At 42.9% G+C, this 21,094-nt stretch overlaps 1 protein-coding gene across 1 annotated transcript; it reads left to right on the top strand.

The window, feature by feature from the left end:
* Positions 1 to 11,447: 11,447 nt before the first annotated feature.
* LOC139566907 (small ribosomal subunit protein eS6) lies at positions 11,448 to 14,953 on the top strand. Its single transcript, XM_071388279.1, has 6 exons — positions 11,448 to 11,554; positions 12,341 to 12,472; positions 12,939 to 13,149; positions 13,682 to 13,828; positions 14,400 to 14,557; positions 14,825 to 14,953. The coding sequence occupies exons 1-6, from the start codon at positions 11,549 to 11,551 to the stop codon at positions 14,918 to 14,920; spliced, it is 750 nt and encodes a 249-aa protein (XP_071244380.1). The 5' UTR covers positions 11,448 to 11,548; the 3' UTR covers positions 14,921 to 14,953.
* The last annotated feature ends 6,141 nt before the right edge of the window (positions 14,954 to 21,094 follow it).

The following is a 21,094-nucleotide window of genomic DNA, read 5'->3' as shown; positions in this document are numbered from 1 at the left end:
ATACGTCGTTGGACAAAGAGTGTGGCTTTCTACGAGGAACATTCCACTCCGATCCGTTTCTAACAAGCTTGCCCCCAAATTTATCGGGCCGTTCAAGGTCACCAGGATCATTAGTCCGGTGGCGGTCCGGCTCAAGCTTCCTCCGGCGTATAGGAGAATTCATCCTACCTTCCATGTGTCCAAGATAAAACCGGTGTTTCAGGCACGCATTAACCCGCCGGTCCCGGTTCCCCCGCCGCCACGACTTGTTGATGGGGAGACCACCTTTTCGGTCAATCGGATTTTGAACTCGAGAAGGAGGGGACGCGGATTCCAGTACCTGGTAGACTGGGAGGGTTACGGTCCGGAGGAGAGAAGTTGGGTACCCGCTAGGGACATTCTGGATCACTCCCTTATCGATGATTTCAATCGACAGGTAAATTTGCCTGGGAACGCCAAGAGGCGTTCCTAGGGGGGGGGGTATTGTCACGGTTCATGAATCCACTGCCTCACTCTCTCTTTTCTCTCTCTCTTTCGCTCTCTCTCTCTCTCTCTCTCTCTCTCTCTCCCGTGTTTGTGTGGGCGTGGTTCCCAATCTTGGCCTGATTGTCTGCGCCAGCTGGAATGAATTATCTTCCCCTTTATATGTTCTGTAACCTGTGTTTCTTGTTGTCAGATCGTTGTTTCTTCCCTGAGGTTGTGTCGTGTGTCAGTGCTCATTCTCTCGCCGCCCTTGTGTGGATTATCTGCTGTGCTCCTTCCTACCCAGCCGGACACACTCCCTTGGATTTCTCAGCACGCTATCATCAGAGGATGCGCCCTAGGCCCTGGGTTGGATTCCGTCTGAGTATATTCTGTCTGTCCTGTTGATGCTGTAAACTGTTTCATTAAACCATCGTTGCTTGCATCTTGCATCCGCCTCTGTATTGTGACAATATAAGTATTTAAACAACAAACAAATAAAGTAAAATCTTAGACAAAGTTGTTTCTAGTTCTTCAGAATCATCCACAAGACGGGATACCAGTTGTGTCCATTGTAGACTCTTGCCCGTATGTCGTACATGATTCATGATTTGCTCCATTTTTAGCACACGCTCTACATTAGCCCAGGCATTGTGTGTTGTGTAGAATGATACATTGTTCACTTTATTTTCAATAATTTGATGCATAACATTTGTAAGTTCTCTCAAAAGAAAAATTTTATTTATTCTCTCTAACATCGTATGCATATAGTTGCCCATTGCTTTACATCTAAATAACAAATAGGTATTGTCACTCGGTCTCTTGGGGTTTATTGAGCCAGAAAGTCATCACATCAGCCACCACAGCTTCCCGGTATTTGTTGTCGTCCACCAGGGTGTGTCGGATTTCTTTGAGTTTCTCGTTGATGTAGATCGCCTCCTTCAGTTCATGTAGGAAAGCCTCGGTTACCCCGTAAACTCTGGGAATAGACGGCACAAGACCCATAGACTCCAGGGCTCTGACCAGCGAAGGTATAAACCTGCAGGACCACAGTCTTTTCACCAGCTCCTCAAAATGGTTGTAGAAGTAGTATCTTGGGGGCTCGTATAGGCACGGATGACGGCGCTGGCTGGGGTGATTGATCTCACAACCGATGCATTTTTCTCGTATATACTCTCCGATCACCACGTCTAAAAGTGTGGCTACAGAGGCCTTGATGGTGTCCACAAAAATAGTACTGACCAGCTGTCATGAGAATTTTCAGTCCCAATGATAATAACAATCAATCAATACGTTCTAAAGTCCACAATACCAAGACTTCCATTTTATAGCGGCTCACATACTTCCACACAAACAGTAGATATCACACGCACATACATACACACGAACAGTAGGTATCCTACGCACATACTGTATCAATACCCAGCCGACAAAGATTAGGGGCCGTGAGAAGCACTCCCTGTCCTCCCTCAAATCTCTCAGAGGCCCCTAGCAAGGTCGGCACCGAATTTTGTTCAGACATTCTGTGTTTAAGATACTATAAAGACATTTTGTACAGAGATATAATTTCACTGACTAAACCTACACACCTCATTACTAGTAACTTGTGATTCTAACTAGTGACTTTATGATTCTAATCAATTTCATACAATTATATGGTTTCAGGGTGGAATATTCTAATCATTCATTTAAACATATAAACTCCAACACCACCCCATCAAACACATCCTCAGGCTGTGTACATGTAGGTGGTGTCGTGGGTCTTGCCTGGGGGGAGTAGAATGGTGGGCTGCGAGGCATGGAGTCCTTAGGGTCTGGCCCCCATGACATATCTGAGTATGTTGTATGAATATCCATGGTATATGCTGAAATGAAGAACTGGAGGCTTTAAGGGCACTCCTTTTATTGTTGAACCAGTCCTTTGGGTATCAGGGCGTGGTTAACGCAGCCGCCTACTTAGTTTTCTTCGGGGGCTGACCCTTCAGAGGATGTACCTTCTTGGGGTTCCTTTGAATCATAATCCTCAGGATTCGTATATATTATACACTTCCTTACCTTAACAATGCTCTGCCGCTGTTGGCTCTGTACAAAAAGAGCGTCCAACAACTAACATTTTCAATTCCATTAGATCCCAACTTTGAAAAGGAATAAGCATGCGCAACCTAAAATCCACAGTCAGGCCACCATCACGAATGTTTTGGTTGCGGGTTTCCTCGTTGCTGATATAGAACTCCACGCATCCACATGGAAGTCCATTCTTTCTTTGTATTTTCACCCTGTGAAATACTCTTCCTGAGGAGTCATGGGTAACTTCCCAACAGGTTTCGTAGCCCTTGAACACGCTATACCCCTTTGTGATAACTCTCAGTTCGGGACACACAACCTTGCGAAAAACCGGCCAGTCTTCAAGCCCGTAGTCCACTCCTAAAGTCCGGTCTGTATATTCTTCTCCTTTGGCTACGGTATAGAGCTTCACTCTACAGGCCTGGTAATTAAACTGATACCCCCATTGCTGTCCATTAGACATCATCACTTGATCTTTCAGCGCAGTTGTGGGTGGTATTTGGGTTCTATACACACTTAGAAACCGCTTTTTTGGTGCATCGTATAATGTGGCTTTATACTTGGCCCGTTCTATTTAAAATATTTATTGGAGCATTTTTATTTTTGTATTGCTTGTAACTGTTTCAGGTAATGCAAGTTATTGTGCTGTTAGTAGAATCCCTTGCATCACATTTTCATACTGGGCGAACAAAATACAAAAATACAATACAAAATATAACGTGTAAATTATTATATTTTTTTTATACTTTATTTCAACAAGGAACACAGACTGAGACCAAGGTCTCTTTTACAGCTGGGCCCTGTGTATACATGTTTACACATACAGTTTAGGTACAATGATTAAAAAACTAAACAAGACAAACAAAACGATCACAGATAACACAAAAAAATACAGCAACAGATTACATTTACACATAGGGGAATAACCTAACAGCACAAGAACTTGCATTACACGAAACAGTTACAAGCAATACAAAAATAAAAATCCTCCAATAAATATTTAAAATGGGCAAGGGGGACAAGAGTCTTAAGTTTAAGTTTAGTCTGCAAGCTATTCCATAGGCAAGGAGCATAAAAGGAAAAGGCAGCCATACCCAACTCTGTGGAAATCGCATGGGCCTCAAGTGTAATCCATGCTTGAGACCTGGTTTTAGGAATTATAATTATAATATTGATGAATGATGATAAATAAGAAGGTAGCTTACTCAGAAGTGCTTTATAGACTGTGGTAAACCGTGGGGTGTTGGGTTGAGCGTGCAGAGATTGACACAGAGACAGGGAGGCTTTAGTCTGAAAAACAACTTTACTTAAGACAGAAAAAAATAACTTAGATTTGCTCGGTCTTCCTTCTCTCTTCTCTGGCGTCCGTCTCTCTCCCTTCTCTCCCGCGGTGTGCCATCGTGCTCCTTTTATTTAGCCTCCACGGCTGGTTGGCACTTTCCTCTAATTACCTCCACTTAGCTGTCCATGTCGGGGTGCCCAGCTCCCGTATTCCCAGCAGAGGGAGCCAACGTCGCCTCACGTACCTCCCCTCTATTACCATCCCCCGGGGTAGACCTCCTGGGATACCACAAGACAAATGGGGCAGCAGCATAGCCTAGTGGTTAGAGTGTTGGACTAGTAACCGAAAGGTTGCAAGATTGAATCCCTGAGCTGACAAGGTCTGTTGTTCTGCTCCAGAACAAGTCACTGTTCCTAGGCCGTCATTGAAAAAAAAAAATTGTTCTTTAGTTAAAAAAATAAAGAGAGCATGTCGTTCTTGTCTCATGGACAGTGAAGTCCAACCCACATTTTGGGTTCTGTAGCTAGCATCCAGCGATTTAAGCGTTGATGCCGTAGCATGCATGTAAATAATATCCCCATAATCTATAACAGACATAAAAAGTAGCTTGCACAATTTGTCTTCTATATGTAGAGGACAAACATGTCCTGTTTCTATAGAGGAAGCCTGATTTTTAGCCGTTTACCAAGTTCATCAATATGCATTTTAAAAGACAGTTTATCATCCAACCATATCCCTAAGTATTTATATGCAGAGACCTGATTAATTCGAGAACCATCTAAGCTCGTAAGTGCAAGTGTATTTTCAACCAACTTTTTGAACCTATTAAAAATCATAAAATGTATTTTCTTTGCATTTAAAACAAGTTTCAGCTGTATAAAAGACCCTTGTAATATCTTAAAATCTGTCTCCAATAGTGATAATGCTTGGTCAGCTGTTGAAGCGACATGACAGTGTCATCAGCATATAAATGAATTTGACACTTTCTTATCTCATCACCGATATTGTTTATGTAGAGAGTGAACAGTAATGGACCAAGTATAGATCCTTGTGGGACCCCTTTAACCAACTCCAATGGCTCCGACTGGATGCTGTCGACTCTAACAGTCTGACTCCTATACTTTAGATAGTCATGAAACCAACAACAGGCATCCAATCCCAGTCCTATTGACGACAGTTTACACAAAAGTATCGCATGGTCTACAGTGTCAAAAGCTTTAGATAAATCTATGAACAAGACGGCACAGTACTTTCTATTGTCTAGGGCATTAGTAATATAATTTACAACACGTACAGTGGCCGTAATAGTACTGTGTTTAGGTCTAAAGCCAGATTGATTACTAGAAAGAGTATTGTTAACAGTTAAAATAGATCGTAGTTGCCTATTCACCAATTACTCTAGAATTTTTGCCAAACAGGAGAGCTTAGAGATGGGCCGATAATTATCCAATTCACTACCATCACCTCCCTTGAGGAGTGGTAAAACAAAAGCTGTTTTCCAAGATTCAGGAATCTATCCTATGACAAATGTTTGATTAAAGATATGCGTCACTACACCAGCAATAATAGGTGCCGCACACTTGAGTAAAAATGGATCCAGATTGTCAGCGCCTAATGATTTCTTAGAATCTATAGCAGATAGTGCAGATAAGACCTCATCTTCTGTGACTTTTTGAAAATTAAAAACCGGCTTACTGTTTTCCACATCAGCTGAAGGCCGAGGGACTGAAACAATAGACCGGTCAGGATCATGTTGGCCATTTTTTCTTTCAAAAAGAAAACCAGTAGAAATAAAATGCTTATTAAAAACATCACACATTTCAGTTCGGTCACTGATTCCGATGTAATTCCAGATTCCGATGTAATTTGCTTCGGCAGGGAAGTCAAGGAGTTTCCTCGTTTAAGTGAGTTGACAGTTTTCCAGAATTTAGCGGGATCACCAGCAGACTGTCATAGCATCAAGAAAATACCTAGATTTTGCCTTTTTTATTCCTCCGGTCCATTTATTTCTCAATTGCCTAAAAAGCAGCCAATCAGATGTTTCACCAGTTTTCCTCGCCAAGGCATATGCTTGATTCTTTTGCAGAGAAATTATTTTCAAATCACAGGAGAACCAAGAATTAGTTCGATTTTTTACCCTAAGTCGCTTTAACGGGGCGTGTTTATCAGCCATGAAGGTAAAAATTGATGAAAAGAAAGAGAACGCTAAAACTGGGTCCATTATACAGTTTACGGATAAAAGCTCTGAATAATAAAGGTCATGGATAAAGGCTTGCTCTGAGAAGTGTTTATAGTTTCTCTCTAGGCAGAGTTGCAAAGAAAAAGCTGTATCTCAGACAGGCCAATAAAAATGTGGGCAAAAGAACACAGACACTGGACAGAGGAACTCTGCCTAGAAGGCCAGCATCCTGGAGTCATCTCTTCTCTGTTGACGTTGAGACTGGTGTTTTGCGGGTACTATTTAATGAAGCTGCCAGTTGAGGACTTGTGAGGCCATTCACAGTCTACATACATTACATTCTTGGATACAATATTGCAAAATTGGGAAAAAGGAAAATTACCCTACCACCTATTAGTCCTCTCTAAAATAAACACCACTCGTTTCACTATTTAACCCTACCTAGTCCTACTCCAGACCAACGATCTGAGATGACATATCACTACCACTCAACACCCCCTACAGCTGTTCTGCAGTAAATCCTCGCAATCCCAAGTACTTATCTGCCACTGCTACTACAACTTCTATTTTCTGTCACTTTCGATTAATTTCACAGACACAGGGAATCTTCCATTTCAACTGCTCCTCCTCAAAGCTTAATGGCACTCCCATTATCATTCCTTTCAACGGTGGCCTGCTATGGAGAGCAAAGCACATCAAGATTCTTGTCCCTAATCTCGAAATCCGGAGTGCCCTCTCTCACTGGGCGGAGGACACACAATAAATCATCACAAGTCCACTCTGAGTTACCTTGACCAACTCAACAGTCCCCAACCTGACACCACATATGGATCAACCAAACAGCAAGGATCCATTCTCTCTACAAATCTCACTCCCACTGGACCAAAATCATCCTTATCATCCTTGGGACGAGGCCCAAAATCAGTGATCCTCACTGCAGGTAGTTCACCCTCACTCTCAACAAGTTCCATCTCTGAACTACTAGAGCACGTATCCCTGTTTTTGCATTTGACGCCCACCTTCCTCACCTCACTACTTCCCTCTACACTCAACTTCTTCTCAGCAGTCGGTCAGCAAACCAATGTTAAAGGTGCATGCAGCAACCTACTGTGCTGGAGTGTGTGGTCAATCACAGTTTATATATATATATATATATATATAAAAAGAAAACCAGCCCCGTTGCGGACATCAACGTCTTGCTCCCAGACAAATTAAACAATTTCTTTGCTCGCTTTGAGGACAATACAGTGCCACTGACATGGCCCGCTACCAAAGCCTGTGGGTTCTCCTTTTCCGTGACCAATGTGAGTAAAACATTTAAACGTGTGAACCCTCGCAAGGCTGCCGGCCCAGACGGCATCCCTAGCCATGTCCTCAGAGTATGTGCAGACCAGCTGGCTGGTGTGTTTACGGACATATTCAACCAATCCCTATCCCACACTGTTGTCCCCACATGCTTCAAGATGGCCACCATTGTTCCTGTTCCCAATAAAGCTAAGGTAACTGAACTAAATGACTATCGCCCCATTGCACTCACTTCTGTCATCATGAAGTGCTTTGAGAGACTAGTCAAGAATCATATCACCTCCACTCTACCTGATACCCTAGACCCACTCCAATTTGCTTACCGCCTCAATAGCTCCACTGACGATGCTTTTGGGGCGATAGTCATTTAGTTCAGTTACCTTAGCTTTCTTGGGAAGAGGAACAATGGTGGCCATCTTGAAGCATGTGGGGACAACAGTGTGGGATAGGGTAAAGGAAGGAAACAACATCTTCACCCTGCTGATCCTCAACACTGGGGCCCCACAAGGGTCCGTTCTCAGCCCTCTCCTGTACTCCCTGTTCACCCATGACTGAGTGGCCATGCACGCTTCCAACTCAATCGTCAAGTTTGCAGACGACACTACAGTGGTAGGCCTGATTACCAACAACAACGAGACGGCATACAGGGAGGAGGTGAGGGCCCTCAGACTGTGGGGTCAGGAAAATAACCTCTCACTCAACGTCAACAAAACAAAGGAGATGATCGTGGACTACAAGAAACAGCAGAGGGAACACCCCCCATCCACATCGACGGGACAGTAGTGGAGAAGGTGGAAAGTTTTAAGTTTTAAGTTCCTCGGCTTACACATCACGGACAAACTGAAATGGTCCACCCACACAGACAGCGTGGTGAAGAAGGCGCAACAGCGCCTCTTCAACCTCAGGAGGCTGAAGAAATGTGCCTTGTCATCTAAAACACTCACAAACTTTTACAGATGCACAATCGAGAGCATCTTGCCGGGCTGTATCACCGCCTGGTACGGCAATTGCACCGCCCTCAACCGCAAGGCTCTCCCGAGGGTACTGCGGTCTGCACAACGTATTACCGGGGGCAAACTACCTGCCCTCTAGGACACCTATAGCACCCGATGTCACAGGAAGGCCAAAAAGATCATCAAGGACAACAACCACCCGAGCCACTGCCTGTTCACCCCGCTATCATCCAGAAGGCGAGGTCAGTACAGGGGCATCAAAGCTGGGACCGAGAGACTGTCAAACAGCTTCGATCTCAAGGCCATCAGACTGTTAAACAGCCATCACTAACATTGAGAGGCTGCTGTCAACATACAGACTCAATCTCTGGCCACTTAAATAAATGGACTTAATAAAGCTATCACTAGTCACTTTAAATAACAACACTTTAATAATGTTTACATATCTTACATTACTCATCTCATATGTATATACTGTATTCTATACCATCTACTGCATCTTGCCTATGCCGCACGCTATCGCTCATCCATCTATTTATATGTACATATTCTATTCATCCCTTTACATCTGTGTGTATTTGTGTGTATAAGGTAGTTGTAGTGAATTTGTTAGATTACTTGTTAGATATTACTGCATAGTCAGAACTAGAAGCACAAGCATTTCGCTACACTCACATTAACATCTGCTAACCATGTGTATGTAGACATCAAGTTTTTCCAACACTTTTGATGAACAGGGTAAAATAGAAATAGGCCTATAACAGTTAGGATCAGCTTGATCTTCCCCTTTAAATAAAGGACGAACCGTGGCTGCTTTCCAAGCAATGGGAACCTCCCCAGAAAGGAGAGACAGATTAAAAAGGTTGGAGATAGGCGTGGCGATGATAGGGGCAGCAACCTTAAAGAAGAAAGGGTCTAAAAAATCTGATCTAGATGTTTTTTTGGGGGTGAAGTTTCAGGAGTTCCTTTAGCACAGACTCAGTGACTGCCTGCAAGGAGAAACTTTGTAGCAGGCAAGGGAAAAAGAGGGAGGAGCATCGGGGATAGTCCCATTAGAAGGGTTGGGAGATGAGGAAATGTTGGATGGGCAAGGAGGCATGGCTGAGTCAAATAGGAATCCTGACTTAATGAAGTGGTGATTAAAGAGCTCAGCCATGTGCTTCTTGTCAATAACAACCACATCATTAAGGGACATGGGCAGCTGTGAGGAGGAGGGTTTATTCTCCAGGTCTTTAACCGTTTTCGAGAACTTCTTGGGGTTAGACCCACAGAGAGAGAACTGCTCCTTAAAGTAACTTACTTGACCCTCCCATCCCCAAAATCACTTTCAAATCACCCCCACCCCAGTCCAACCTCAATGACGCTACACTTCGATCTTTCCCTCTCTTCAGCATACTTACAACAATATAACAACCCATGCTCCACCGTTTCATGGACCATACAGTCCAGACACAAACCATTCACATGCTTGCCAACCAGATGTAATGACGAGTTCAATGTACAATGTCCTAAGCACAATTGAGCAAACACCACCTCTTCCTTCCTAATCTGACCTTTGAATCTTGGTCCACAACCTTTCTTTGGAGGGCATATAAATGCCGGCGCTTGGGCTCCGAGTCCCATCTTTTCTGTCACACATCTATCAAAATGACTCAGATCTAACATTTGGCCTCACCTCTACCCAGTGGAACATTAATATCAATTATATCTTGTTTCAAAATTGTTTCAAAGTGTTCGCTAACTGGTCTACAATTTAATTTGCTGTAATTCTTCTTCTTCTTCTGTGGATTTTATATGGCAGTTGGCAATCAACTTCGAGGTGCATTATCAACTGGACTGGAGTGTGGACCAGAGACAGGGAATGTCTAAATTCTACCCATTATTCTCGTCTCCCAAAAGAAACGGAATACATAATTAAATACTACATCCCCTGAAGATTTCCTTAGCATTTTACTTAATCTTGGCTCTTCCACCCCATTACTCCTTAAATCTACCTTTCCCTCCATGTTTCTGGCACTAAGTGTGGTGTAATCTCTGGTAGGCCTACTCTTGAATACAGCAACAAATTGTAACACATGCATGATGATGCAGAGGTATACTTTTCCAGACAGACAAATATTATCAAATCATGAATTTAATGAATTACAGCATATTGAAAAGCCTATAGTTAACAATAAAGAAAGATGAAGACCTTGTTGATGATGTGCTCCTGAGTGGCGCAGCGGTCTAAGGCACTACATTTCAGCGCAAGAGGCATCACTACAGTCCCTGGTTTGAATCCAGGTTGAATCAAATCTGGCCATGATTAGGAGTCCCATAGGGTGGTGCACAATTGGTCTAGGTTTGGCCGGGGTAGGCTGTCATTGTAAATAAGAATTTGTTCTTAACTGACTTGCCTGGTTAAAAATATATATTACTAGAGACCAGGTTCATGGAGGATTTAGTTTTATATTTACATGTTTCATTTAGGAGTATTAAACTGAATGTTTCCATTACATTTATGCATGCAGTTTAAAATGCTGATGAATCATCTATAAGTCTTTGCTAGGTAAAGCTCCGCCTTATCTCAGCTCACTGGTCTCGATAACAACACCCACCCGTAGCACGCGCTCCAGCAGGTATATCTCACTGGTTATCCCCAAAACCAACACCTCCTTTGGCCGCCTTTCCTTCTAGTTCTCTGCTGCCAATGACTGGAACGAATTGCAAAAATCGCTGAAGCTGGAGACTTATATTTCCCTCACTAACTTTAAACATCAGCTATCTGAGCAGCTAACCGATCGCTGCTGCTGTACATAGCCCATCTGTAAATAGCCCATCCAATCTACCTACCTCTTCCCCATATTGTTTTTATTTACTTTTCTGCTCTTTTGCACACCAGTATTTCTACTTGCACATCATCATCTGCACATCTATCACTCCAGTGTTAATTTGCTAAATTGTAATTACTTCGCTACTAAGGCCTATTCATTGCCTTACCTCCTCACGCCATGTGCACACACTGTATATAGACTTTCTTTTTTTCTATTGTGTTATTGTAGGCTTGTTTATTCCATGTGTAACTCTGTGTTGTTGTTTGTGTCGCACTGCTTTGCTTTGTCTTGGCCAGGTCGCAGTTGTAAATGAGAACTTGTTCTCACCTAGCCTACCTGGTTAAATAAAGGTGAAATAAAAATAATAATAAAAAATGATTCATATGAAAAAAACGCAACGTTGTAACTTCATCACGTGTTATCGCGATAGCTTATGTTGCCTATGTGAGACTGCGAGGCGGACATCCGGTCTCTTTTCGGTGGCAGGCTGTTGTTGAGTCAGTTTTACAAAATGAAGGTAAGAGAAGTCAACTCATCTTCTAAATAACAAATCTCTCCCAGTTAATGTCCAGGCCTAATTGAAGTAGTCCATTCAAATATTATTAAACCGTATCTCGTTTAGTCAAATATTGCATCGTCTTTTAGGATGCATATAGATTTTGTTGCTAGCTAGCTATGGCTGACAACGTTAGTACGTGAACCTGAAAATATGTCCGTGTGCATGCATGTTTGCCGGGCGTCATTCATATAACGGCAACAAAGTATCTTATGCTGTTCTTGGGGGGGGATACGAATATTATCCTTGATGTGGGATTGTTCACACGTCCATTTTTCGCAACGTAGTCACCCTCAAGGCTACTTCCAGCCAGCTAACGTCAGCTTCCAACATCGCTTTTTAACTGCGTGTCATTTGATCGTTCCAAATAGTGTAGCTGCCGAATTAGTTTCCCGTGAATAAAATTCACGCGCATCCCGTGTTCTGTATAACTAATCTTGTTTCTAGGAAACTAGCCAACAAGAGTTAAACCAATTGCATTAACTAGCCAACATGCTAGTATCTGCCAATTGCCAGCATCCCGTTTACAGCTGCATCATGTTGAACTCAATTCAGAGGTCTCGCCATACTGACATGTGGTTAGGTTGCTGTAGTAGTTAATTATTCGACTCATTTAAATTTGTTATGGATGGGTAGCTTAGGTGCAAGGTGATCGTCTAGCAAGTAATCTGCCTGATGTACATTACTATGTCCTCAACTAGGAAAGCTTGCTACATCTGGTCAATCTACAACACTGATCTGTTTCAGCTGAATATCTCGTTTCCTGCCACTGGCTGTCAGAAGCTCATTGAAGTTGATGATGAGCGCAAGCTGCGAACCTTCTATGAGAAGCGTATGGCCACAGAGGTGGCTGCTGATCCCCTGGGAGATGAGTGGAAGGTAAGCTGTGGTCCCTAAGTAAGCTGCTCAGTTTTCAGATCCTTCTGTTTTTTTTATATTGTTAAATTAATTAGTCCCAAGCTAGTGATTGTGGTCTTCACTTTATGTCAAGCTCATTGACTAACTTTGGGTAATTTTGGAATAGTCAACTTAATGCCTTGGATCCCAGTGTCTTGAAACAGAATGTTGATACTGCTCATGTTCAACTCAACATGATCTTGCACACCTTAGTAGACCCTTTCTGGCTGGTCTAGCCTCAACGGGGGGGACAGTGTTGTGCCACAGAAACTGCAGAGCTGCTTTACCAGATGCAACCTGACCCTCTGACCATGGCTGGTTGAACTGCATTGCTCTCCCAAGCCTTTGCCTATTAAATTCCACTAAACAAATGTCTAACTGTTGTGTGATCAACAGGTCCTTGTACAGAACAAGTTTTTCTTACTTAATTTTGGCACTTCTCTCCCAGGGCTACATGGTGCGCATCAGCGGAGGCAATGACAAGCAGGGCTTCCCCATGAAGCAGGGTGTGCTGACCCACGGCCGTGTGCGCTTGCTGCTTGCCAAGGGCCATTCCTGTTATCGCCCCCGTAGGACAGGAGAGCGCAAACGCAAGTCTGTCCGTGGCTGCATCGTTGATGCCAACCTCAGTGTGCTGAACTTGGTTATCATCAAGAAAGGTATGGAGTTGTAATGATGGTAACCACTTGCTCTGGCACACCTTAGTAGACCCTTTCTGGCTGGTCTAGCCTCAAAGGGGGGACAGTGTTGTGCTACAGAAACTGCAGAGCTGCTTTACCAGATGCAACCTGACCCTCTGACCATGGCTGGTTGAACTGCAATGCTCTCCCAAGCCTTTCCCTGTTTAACATTTGGTTGTTTTGAAGGTTATACATTTTTTTATTAAACCTTTATTTTGACAGGGAAGTCCTACTGAGACTAGGGCCTGTATTTTAATTGCAAAAAAATTTTTTTTTACAGATGAGTCCTGCATCAAACACATACAATATACCTTATACAAAATGACAAAACATATTAAGGAAAACGACATGTGCATGTTTCACGACTATTTACCATTGAAACTACCTTGAACATCATCAGTGCTGTTCTGCTCCCGCTGCCAGCGCTTGGATGTGGTTAACCATTTGGGTGGTGATTCTGTATAGACTGTTTTGAATCTAGTGGCCTCACACTTTTTCCTCCATCTCCCAGGTGAGAAGGACATCCCCGGCCTGACCGACAGCACCGTGCCCCGCCGCTTGGGACCCAAGAGGGCCAGCAAGATCCGCAAGCTCTTCAACCTGGCCAAGGAGGACGATGTCAGGCAGTACGTTGTGAGGAGACCACTGACTAAAGAAGGTGAGGCCGACACTGCTTCTAAGTGGTTTTGTTAATTAATGGATTGGTAACAAGCTTAGCACATCGGTGCTTGTAAACTCTTGACTGTGGTTTTTATTTTTTTAAACTCCTAATATTTCTACTTGCCAAAGTTGTCTGGCACACCAGTAGACCCTTTCTGGCTGGTCTGTAGTCTCTAAGGGGGGACAGTGTTGTGCCACAGAAACTGCAGAGCTGCTTTGCCAGATGCAACCTTACCCTCTGACCATGGCTGGTTGAACTGCAATGCTCTCCCAATAAGTCGCCATTCAATAAGTGTATTGTCTAAAATCTGATTTGAGGCAACTTATAATTTTGTGTGGGACATTTTAGAAATGAATGTCATATGTGAACATTGGTTGGGCAAATGAGTTGACACGCACAACATGGTCAAACTATTTGGGAATACTGGCTAGAATGAATAACAGCTACAACTCTCAATCGCTAAGCTGGACAGACATTTCATAAACATTGAAACCATAACTATTGTTCCCTTGTTCATGCTTTGTAGTAAATGCCACTGGTAACACCTCTCCTCCCCCACCTTTTGAAGGTAAGAAGCCCAGGACCAAGGCTCCCCGGATTCAGAGGCTGGTGACACCCCGTGTGCTCCAGCATAAGCGCCGTCGCATTGCCCTGAAGAAACAGCGCACACAGAAGAACAAGGAGGAGGCTTCCGAATACGCCAAGCTGCTGGCCAAGAGGATGAAGGTATGGAAAGGGAGACCACTAAGGCATTTAGCTATAATATTAGTCATCTGTTCTAATGTGTAATGAATTGCCCTGAATGTTGTGAATCCCATTCATTTTATTCCTACGATTGCAAGCGAGTTGATATGGTTGCAAGTTGATTCATAAAATGGTTACAATATTACAATTGAAATGTCCATAGGTGTAAAATCACCCATGAAGTCAGCAACATTGCCATTGAATAACTTTTAGTCTGTGGGAAGACTAACAAATCTCGTTTGTTTGTAGGAGGCTAAGGAGAAGCGCCAGGAACAGATCGCCAAAAGGCGCCGTCTCTCCTCCCTTAGGGCCTCCACATCCAAATCTGAGTCCAGCCAGAAGTGAAATGTGGAATTGAATTAAAAATGTTTTGCTGAATTGCTGTTTCTGGTTTCTTTATTCAGTGTTTCATACATCAAAAAGAATGTCCATGCCTGAAACACATCCTGATTGTATTTCTATTGATCAGTCACATCCCTAAGAGGCTCCATGGCTCTCAAAATGGCTAAATAATTGGTGAACACTAAAATCTAATCTGTAAAGGGGCTGTAGAGAACAATACTTGTGATGGTATGTTTTAATGACAGCCAAAAGGCAATCGTAAATAAATGTAGGTACCCACTGCTATGATCTGGAGGGGATTCTCATTACACTGGCCATCCTTTGGATGCCATGGTAATGAACAAAGATCGCATGACACTGTCATGCTAATGTGCCTGAAGCTGGGGCCAGACTGAAAAAAAAACGGTTTGTGTGTCAACATTGAACTGACTTGGAACTTTTGCATAGACATAACTACATTTCAGATTCTCTTCTGTTAAATTCAATTGTCCCCTTAGTGTTTCAATATTAGTCCTGCACGTCCACCGCCTGCTGAAACGGAGGATCTGAAAGTGGTGATGTTTGTGGACAAGAGACTAAGGCTGCTTTAAGTCAAGCAGTCCCATTCTGATCTTTTGCAGTTGGTATTTTGACCAGATATACTGACTAGGGAGAAACTACTGGATGCTCTGGTAGAAAATTCGAGGAGGATGTCCTGAGGCATGGATAACATCCACAAAGAACAGGATGAAATTATTCTGTCAAATTAGGAATTAAAAAGGTTGGCAACTCTGGATCATTCATGCTGGTGTTGTATACCAATAGAGTATGATTTAATTTGAATGAGGTAACGGTCAAGTGGTACACAGTATTGTAGGAAGGATCCCATGGCTGCATTTTGTCTTTTCACGTTAGTAACAGGAATTCCTGGTTGTTTTGGAATTTCAGGAATTAGCCCTGTTATTCGTTTAATCTCAATCTCGTGGACAGACGCACGTAACAACTGGTGTTGTAGCATCGGTCAAGACTGTGATGTGACGATTAACGTGGAGCTTTGCTCCTGTGCGCAGATTTTTCAGCGCTGATCATTTTGCCTGGCTTGGTTAACAGGCTAGACCTTTGACGTAACCTCATTCCACTCCTTATCATGCAAAACAGTTTTGCATGACCGTGTATTTGCACCACTGGTGTAAAGTACTACATTCTTAAGGACTTATGAATGTTCTACTCTGATTTTACTGACCCAAAAGTACTCTACATTTTTTTATGCTTTCCACCACTGGTTTGCACCGTCAAATCGAGTGCTTATCAGTTGTTCATACACCTCTGGTGATAAGTGCATACTCAGAGAGAGAGCTGTGACTGTTCAGCTGAACTCCAGGCCTGCAGTTGATACAGGTTAGTTACTGTTTGGTATAGCACAGCGAATTTGACCAACCTTAAATTGGCAATACTATCTTCGTTCTCGATTCGGCCAAGCGTATCTTCTAAAATGTGTCCAGTTGCAGGTGGTGCATTTGAATTTAGAAAATGCTGTGTTAAAATAGGTAATCAACAATTGTACGCTGCCATCTTGTCTATTTAAAATCTTCTCTCATTGAGACGGGTGGGTCCACCCCAAAGTGCTGCATGTCATGATCAATGAGAGAAGATTTGAAATAGACAAGATGGCTGTGTACACCAGGCTTGAAAATTTTCCTGGCATTTTACATATGTCCCAGCCTGAGAATCAATCACTTTTCTTCTGGGTAACCCGGTATGTCATTCAAAAGCATAACGCATATAAATATGTCTGGAGGGCCTCCCGAGTGGCGCAAGGCACTGCATCGCAGTGCCACGAGATTCTGGGTTCGAATCCAAGCTCTGTCGCAGCTGGCCATGACCGGGAGACCCATGGGGTGGCGCACAATTGGCCCAGCGTTCTCCAGGTTAGGGGAGGGTTTGGCCGGCAGGGATGTCCTTGTCCCATCGTGCACTAGCGACTCCTGTGGCAGGCCGGGGGCAGTGCACGATGACACGGTTGCCAGGTGCACGGTGTTTCCGCAGACAAATTGGTGTGGCTGGCTTCTGGGTTAAGTGTCAAGAAGCGGTGGGGCTTGGTTGGGTTGTGTTTCGGAGGACGCACGGCTCTCGACCTTTGCCTCTCCCGAGACAGGGGCGGAAGATGCAGCGATGAGCCAAAAAATAAATGTCTGGATTTGATTAGAGCTTTGATCAACATGAAAATGCTAACCTGATGCTACCTGAGCCATATATAAAATACATTTTAGAAGCCCTACATTAATGACATGTAACGAGCCCAAGCCCAAAAAAAGATTACATGATTGTGCATTTGGAAAGTATTCAGACCCTTGCCTTTTTCCACATTTAGTTACGTTACAGCCTCATTTCTAAAATAGATTAAATAAATAAAATCCTCAATGACAAAGCAAACTGTTTATTTATTTTTGCAAATGTATAAAAAGTAAAAACCTAAATATTTACATTAGTATTCAGACCCTTTGCTGTGAGACTCAATTGAGCTCAGGTGCATCCTATTTCAATTGATCATCCTTAATGTTTCTACAACTTGGAGTCCACCTGTGGTAAATTCAATTGATTAGACATGATTTGGAAAGGCACACACCTGTCTATATAAGGTCCCACAGTTGACAGTGCATGTCAGAGCAAAAACCAAGCCGTGAGGTAGAAGGAATTTTCCGTAGAGCTCCCGAGACAGGATTGTGTCTAGGCACAGATCTGGGCAAGGGTACCAAAAAACTTCTGCAACACTGAAGGTCCCCAAGAACACAGTGGCCTCCATCATTCTTAAATGGAAGACGTTTGGAACCACCAAGACTTCCTAGAGCTGGCCCCCCGGCCAAACTGAGCAATTGGGGGAGAAAGGCCATTTTCAGTGTGGTGACCAAGAACTCGATTGGAGCTTTGTCAGAGCTCCAGAGTTCCTCTGTGGAGATGGGAGAACCTTCCAGAAGGGACAACCATCTCTGCTACTATCCACCAATCAGGCCTTTATGGTAGTGGCCAGGCGGAAGCGACTCCTCAGTAAAAGGCACATGACAGCACGCTTGGAGTTTGCCAAAAGGCAACAAGATTCTCTGGTCTGATGAAACCAAGATTGAACTCTTTGGCCTGAATGCCAAGTGTCACATCTAGAGGAAACCTGGCACCATCCTTACTGTGAAGCATGGTGGTGACAGAAACATGATGTGGGGATGTTTTTCAAAGTACAGAGAAATCCTAGATGAAAACCTGCTCAAGAGTTCTCAGGACCTCAGACTGGGGCTAAGTTTCACCTTCCAACAAGACAACCCTAAGTACACAGCCAAGACAAAGCAGGAGTGGCTTCGGGACAAGTGTCTGAATGTCCTTGAGTGGCCCCAATCAAACTCCTCTGGAGAGACCTGAAAATAGCTGTTCAGCGACGCACCCTATCCAACCTGACAGAGCTAGAGAGGAATGGGAGAAACTCCCCAAATACAGGTGTGCCAAGCTTGTAGCGTCATACCCAACAAGACTCGAGGCTGTAATCACTGCCAAAGGTTCTTCAACAAAGTACTGAGTAAAGAGTCTGAATTAGGGCTGGGCGATGTGGCCGAAATATCATATGGTATTTTTCAAATTTTGACCGTATTTTATGTTTTTGATTAAAAGTTCTAAATTTGCTTTATGAGTAGTGCGCGACCCTTGGGTGGCAACACATATATTCTAAATTATTTCAATGGGTCTTTCTCCATTTGGATTGTTTTATACTGTTCAATTCAACATCAACCTAAAATAATTTCCTTCACTCATTTGAGATCATTTCCACTGCCACAATATGGGCAAAAATACTAGACTTTATTTTTAACCAAATGTTGCGATTTAGATAAACACTTGGGTGAACTTTTGGAATTATGGAAATATAATGTTTATTATAATTCTATAGTTAGAATTTAAATAATAGTGGGCACTTTGAATACAGTGTTTGACATGACGAATGAAAATGCCATGGACGAGTTATTAGCTAGCCAGCTAACTAGCGATTAGCATTAGTGGCTAACACGATTTAGCTTAACTTGCTAAGAAAATACAAACTAGCTGTTTGCAACACAAAACTAATATTGTAATTATAGAACGCTTGTGGATTTATATTAAATGGAAACAACATTGTTGCATGTGCTGCATTGACCATGCAGACTGAACGAAAGTGTCTCGTGGTCAAGCAACAACATATGCGTTCCTTGAATGACGGGGTGGGACTAGGTCTGTGTGGAAGCGGCATGGAGAGAGAGCGGAGTAAACTATAAAAATGGACGTTACACACGGCGTATCACATTTAACAAACCAAACATTAAAATACCGTTGTTTTTGCTTTGTCATTATGGGGTATTGTGTGTAGATTGAGAAAAAAATACAATTTAATCAATTTTAGAATAAGGCTGTAAAGTAACAATATGTGGAAAAAGTCAAGGGGTTTGAAGTTCCGTTGTTCCCCCTGTCCTGTCCCTGAATCACTGCCTGGAGCAGCGGAAGCCTCAAGTACATTTCCTGAGCGGCCTGGTCAGAAGTCTCCAGAACAAAACATTTCTTGGAATCTTGATCAATGTGAAAATAGCCAGGACACAAGATGGAATCACTGCTCCTTTCCAGATCCAGTCTACCTCAAAGCAGCTGCCTTGGATCTAGCTTTTTCTCTGTGAGTGGAGCACCATGTGCTGGTCAAGGAGGAGGTGGCACAAAGAGTGAAAGGTAACTTGTTATCATAATTTAATCCAATTGACTGCAACAATAATACTTTTTCAGTTTAACCCACTGCATCACCAATACTGGCCTTTTTGTTTCTGCTTTTACATGTTTTCCCAGAACTGATTCTGCAAGATGCTGCAGGGACTGAGCAAGCTGTGCCTCTTGTTGATGAGGAAGAGCGAGAGGACCATAGTCTTGGACAAGAAGGGCTGTTTGCAACATACTGTAAGAGGCAGAAGAAAGCTGTTGGGACCACCCCAGCTAAGTCACTACCTTGACATATGCGAAGGACAGAATGCCCTCTTGTTCTGGGCAATGAACATGAAGGCTCTTCCTTCACTGTCCCGAGTGGCCATCAGGGTCTTGGCAGTGCCTGCCTTCAGTGCTCCGGTGGAGCGTGTCTGCAGCCATGGTGTCATCGTGCACAAATGACTGACAGACTTATCGATTTGGTCTTTTGCAAATGCAGTGCATCATAGGGCCCGGAGATAAGAGGAAAAAATTCAACTGTTTATGCATTACACACACACGTAGTCTCCATGTTCAGGTTTTATCTCCCATCTTTGAGATCTGTATTTCTCTCAGACATTCAGGCCAGTGTTGAAATTGTAGGCCTACCCGAAGTTCAGTAGCAGTTGTTTTGATGTACCTTTTAATAAATGTATGGCAGGATTGTTTTAGGTGCCTAGAGTATATCTGGAGAGAGAGGGAGAGCACTACAATATTTTGTTTTATTGATGTCTTTCTCATGGCTACCCATGTATTTCCATGGAAAAGCATTCATGATTTGTATATACTAACTTACTCGTTAAAAATATGAAATTGTATTAAATTTGGTGAAGAGCACATTGACTTGTTTAGGACTCGAAACTTGACTTGTCGGTCTTTACTTCAGACTTGACTTGGGACTTGAGTGCTAAGACTTGAGACTTACTTGACTTGTAAAACAATGACTTGGTCCCACCTCTGCCATTTACTGAGGTAAAAGGTATGAGACTTCAAGAATGGAATACTTTCAACTTGGCATTAAGTTTACACCCAAGACACCTAAAATAATTGTGACATTCACAGCACATAGATACCAATAGCAGAACGGCTTGATGCCTATTGAAAGTTTATTTACAGTTTGACTAATTCCCATGAAGAGTGGTAGAATTAAACAGATTAGACAACTCTAGATCGTACAAATGGGGTAAATAACTTTTTCCATCATCAGTTGAACATAACCAAGTATGCCATACTACAGAAGATAGGATGATTCGGATGAAGAACCACAAGGTCAATGTGCATTTCATGAAATGGAGATAAACATGCATCATTACATCATTATTAAAAATGAATAAAAACTAAATAGTGTAATATTTGGCAAGTATCTTTCAACTATGCTAATGTGGAATACAAAAACATTTAATTATTCTAAAATGGAACAATATGCACAAAGGCCTATATGGTTCTTCACTGCGAGGATTC

This window comes from Salvelinus alpinus, chromosome 39 (assembly GCF_045679555.1).
Source record: "Salvelinus alpinus chromosome 39, SLU_Salpinus.1, whole genome shotgun sequence".
NCBI lineage: Eukaryota > Metazoa > Chordata > Actinopteri > Salmoniformes > Salmonidae > Salvelinus > Salvelinus alpinus.
This window is presented reverse-complemented; position numbering and strand designations above follow the sequence as displayed.

Bases quoted from the DNA above. Each gene is read 5' to 3' on its own strand.
- LOC139566907 (XM_071388279.1), top strand. The intron at 12,473-12,938 runs GTAAGCTGTGGT...CTTCTCTCCCAG, and splicing joins CCCTGGGAGATGAGTGGAAG to GGCTACATGGTGCGCATCAG. The intron at 13,829-14,399 runs GTGAGGCCGACA...CACCTTTTGAAG, and splicing joins GAGACCACTGACTAAAGAAG to GTAAGAAGCCCAGGACCAAG.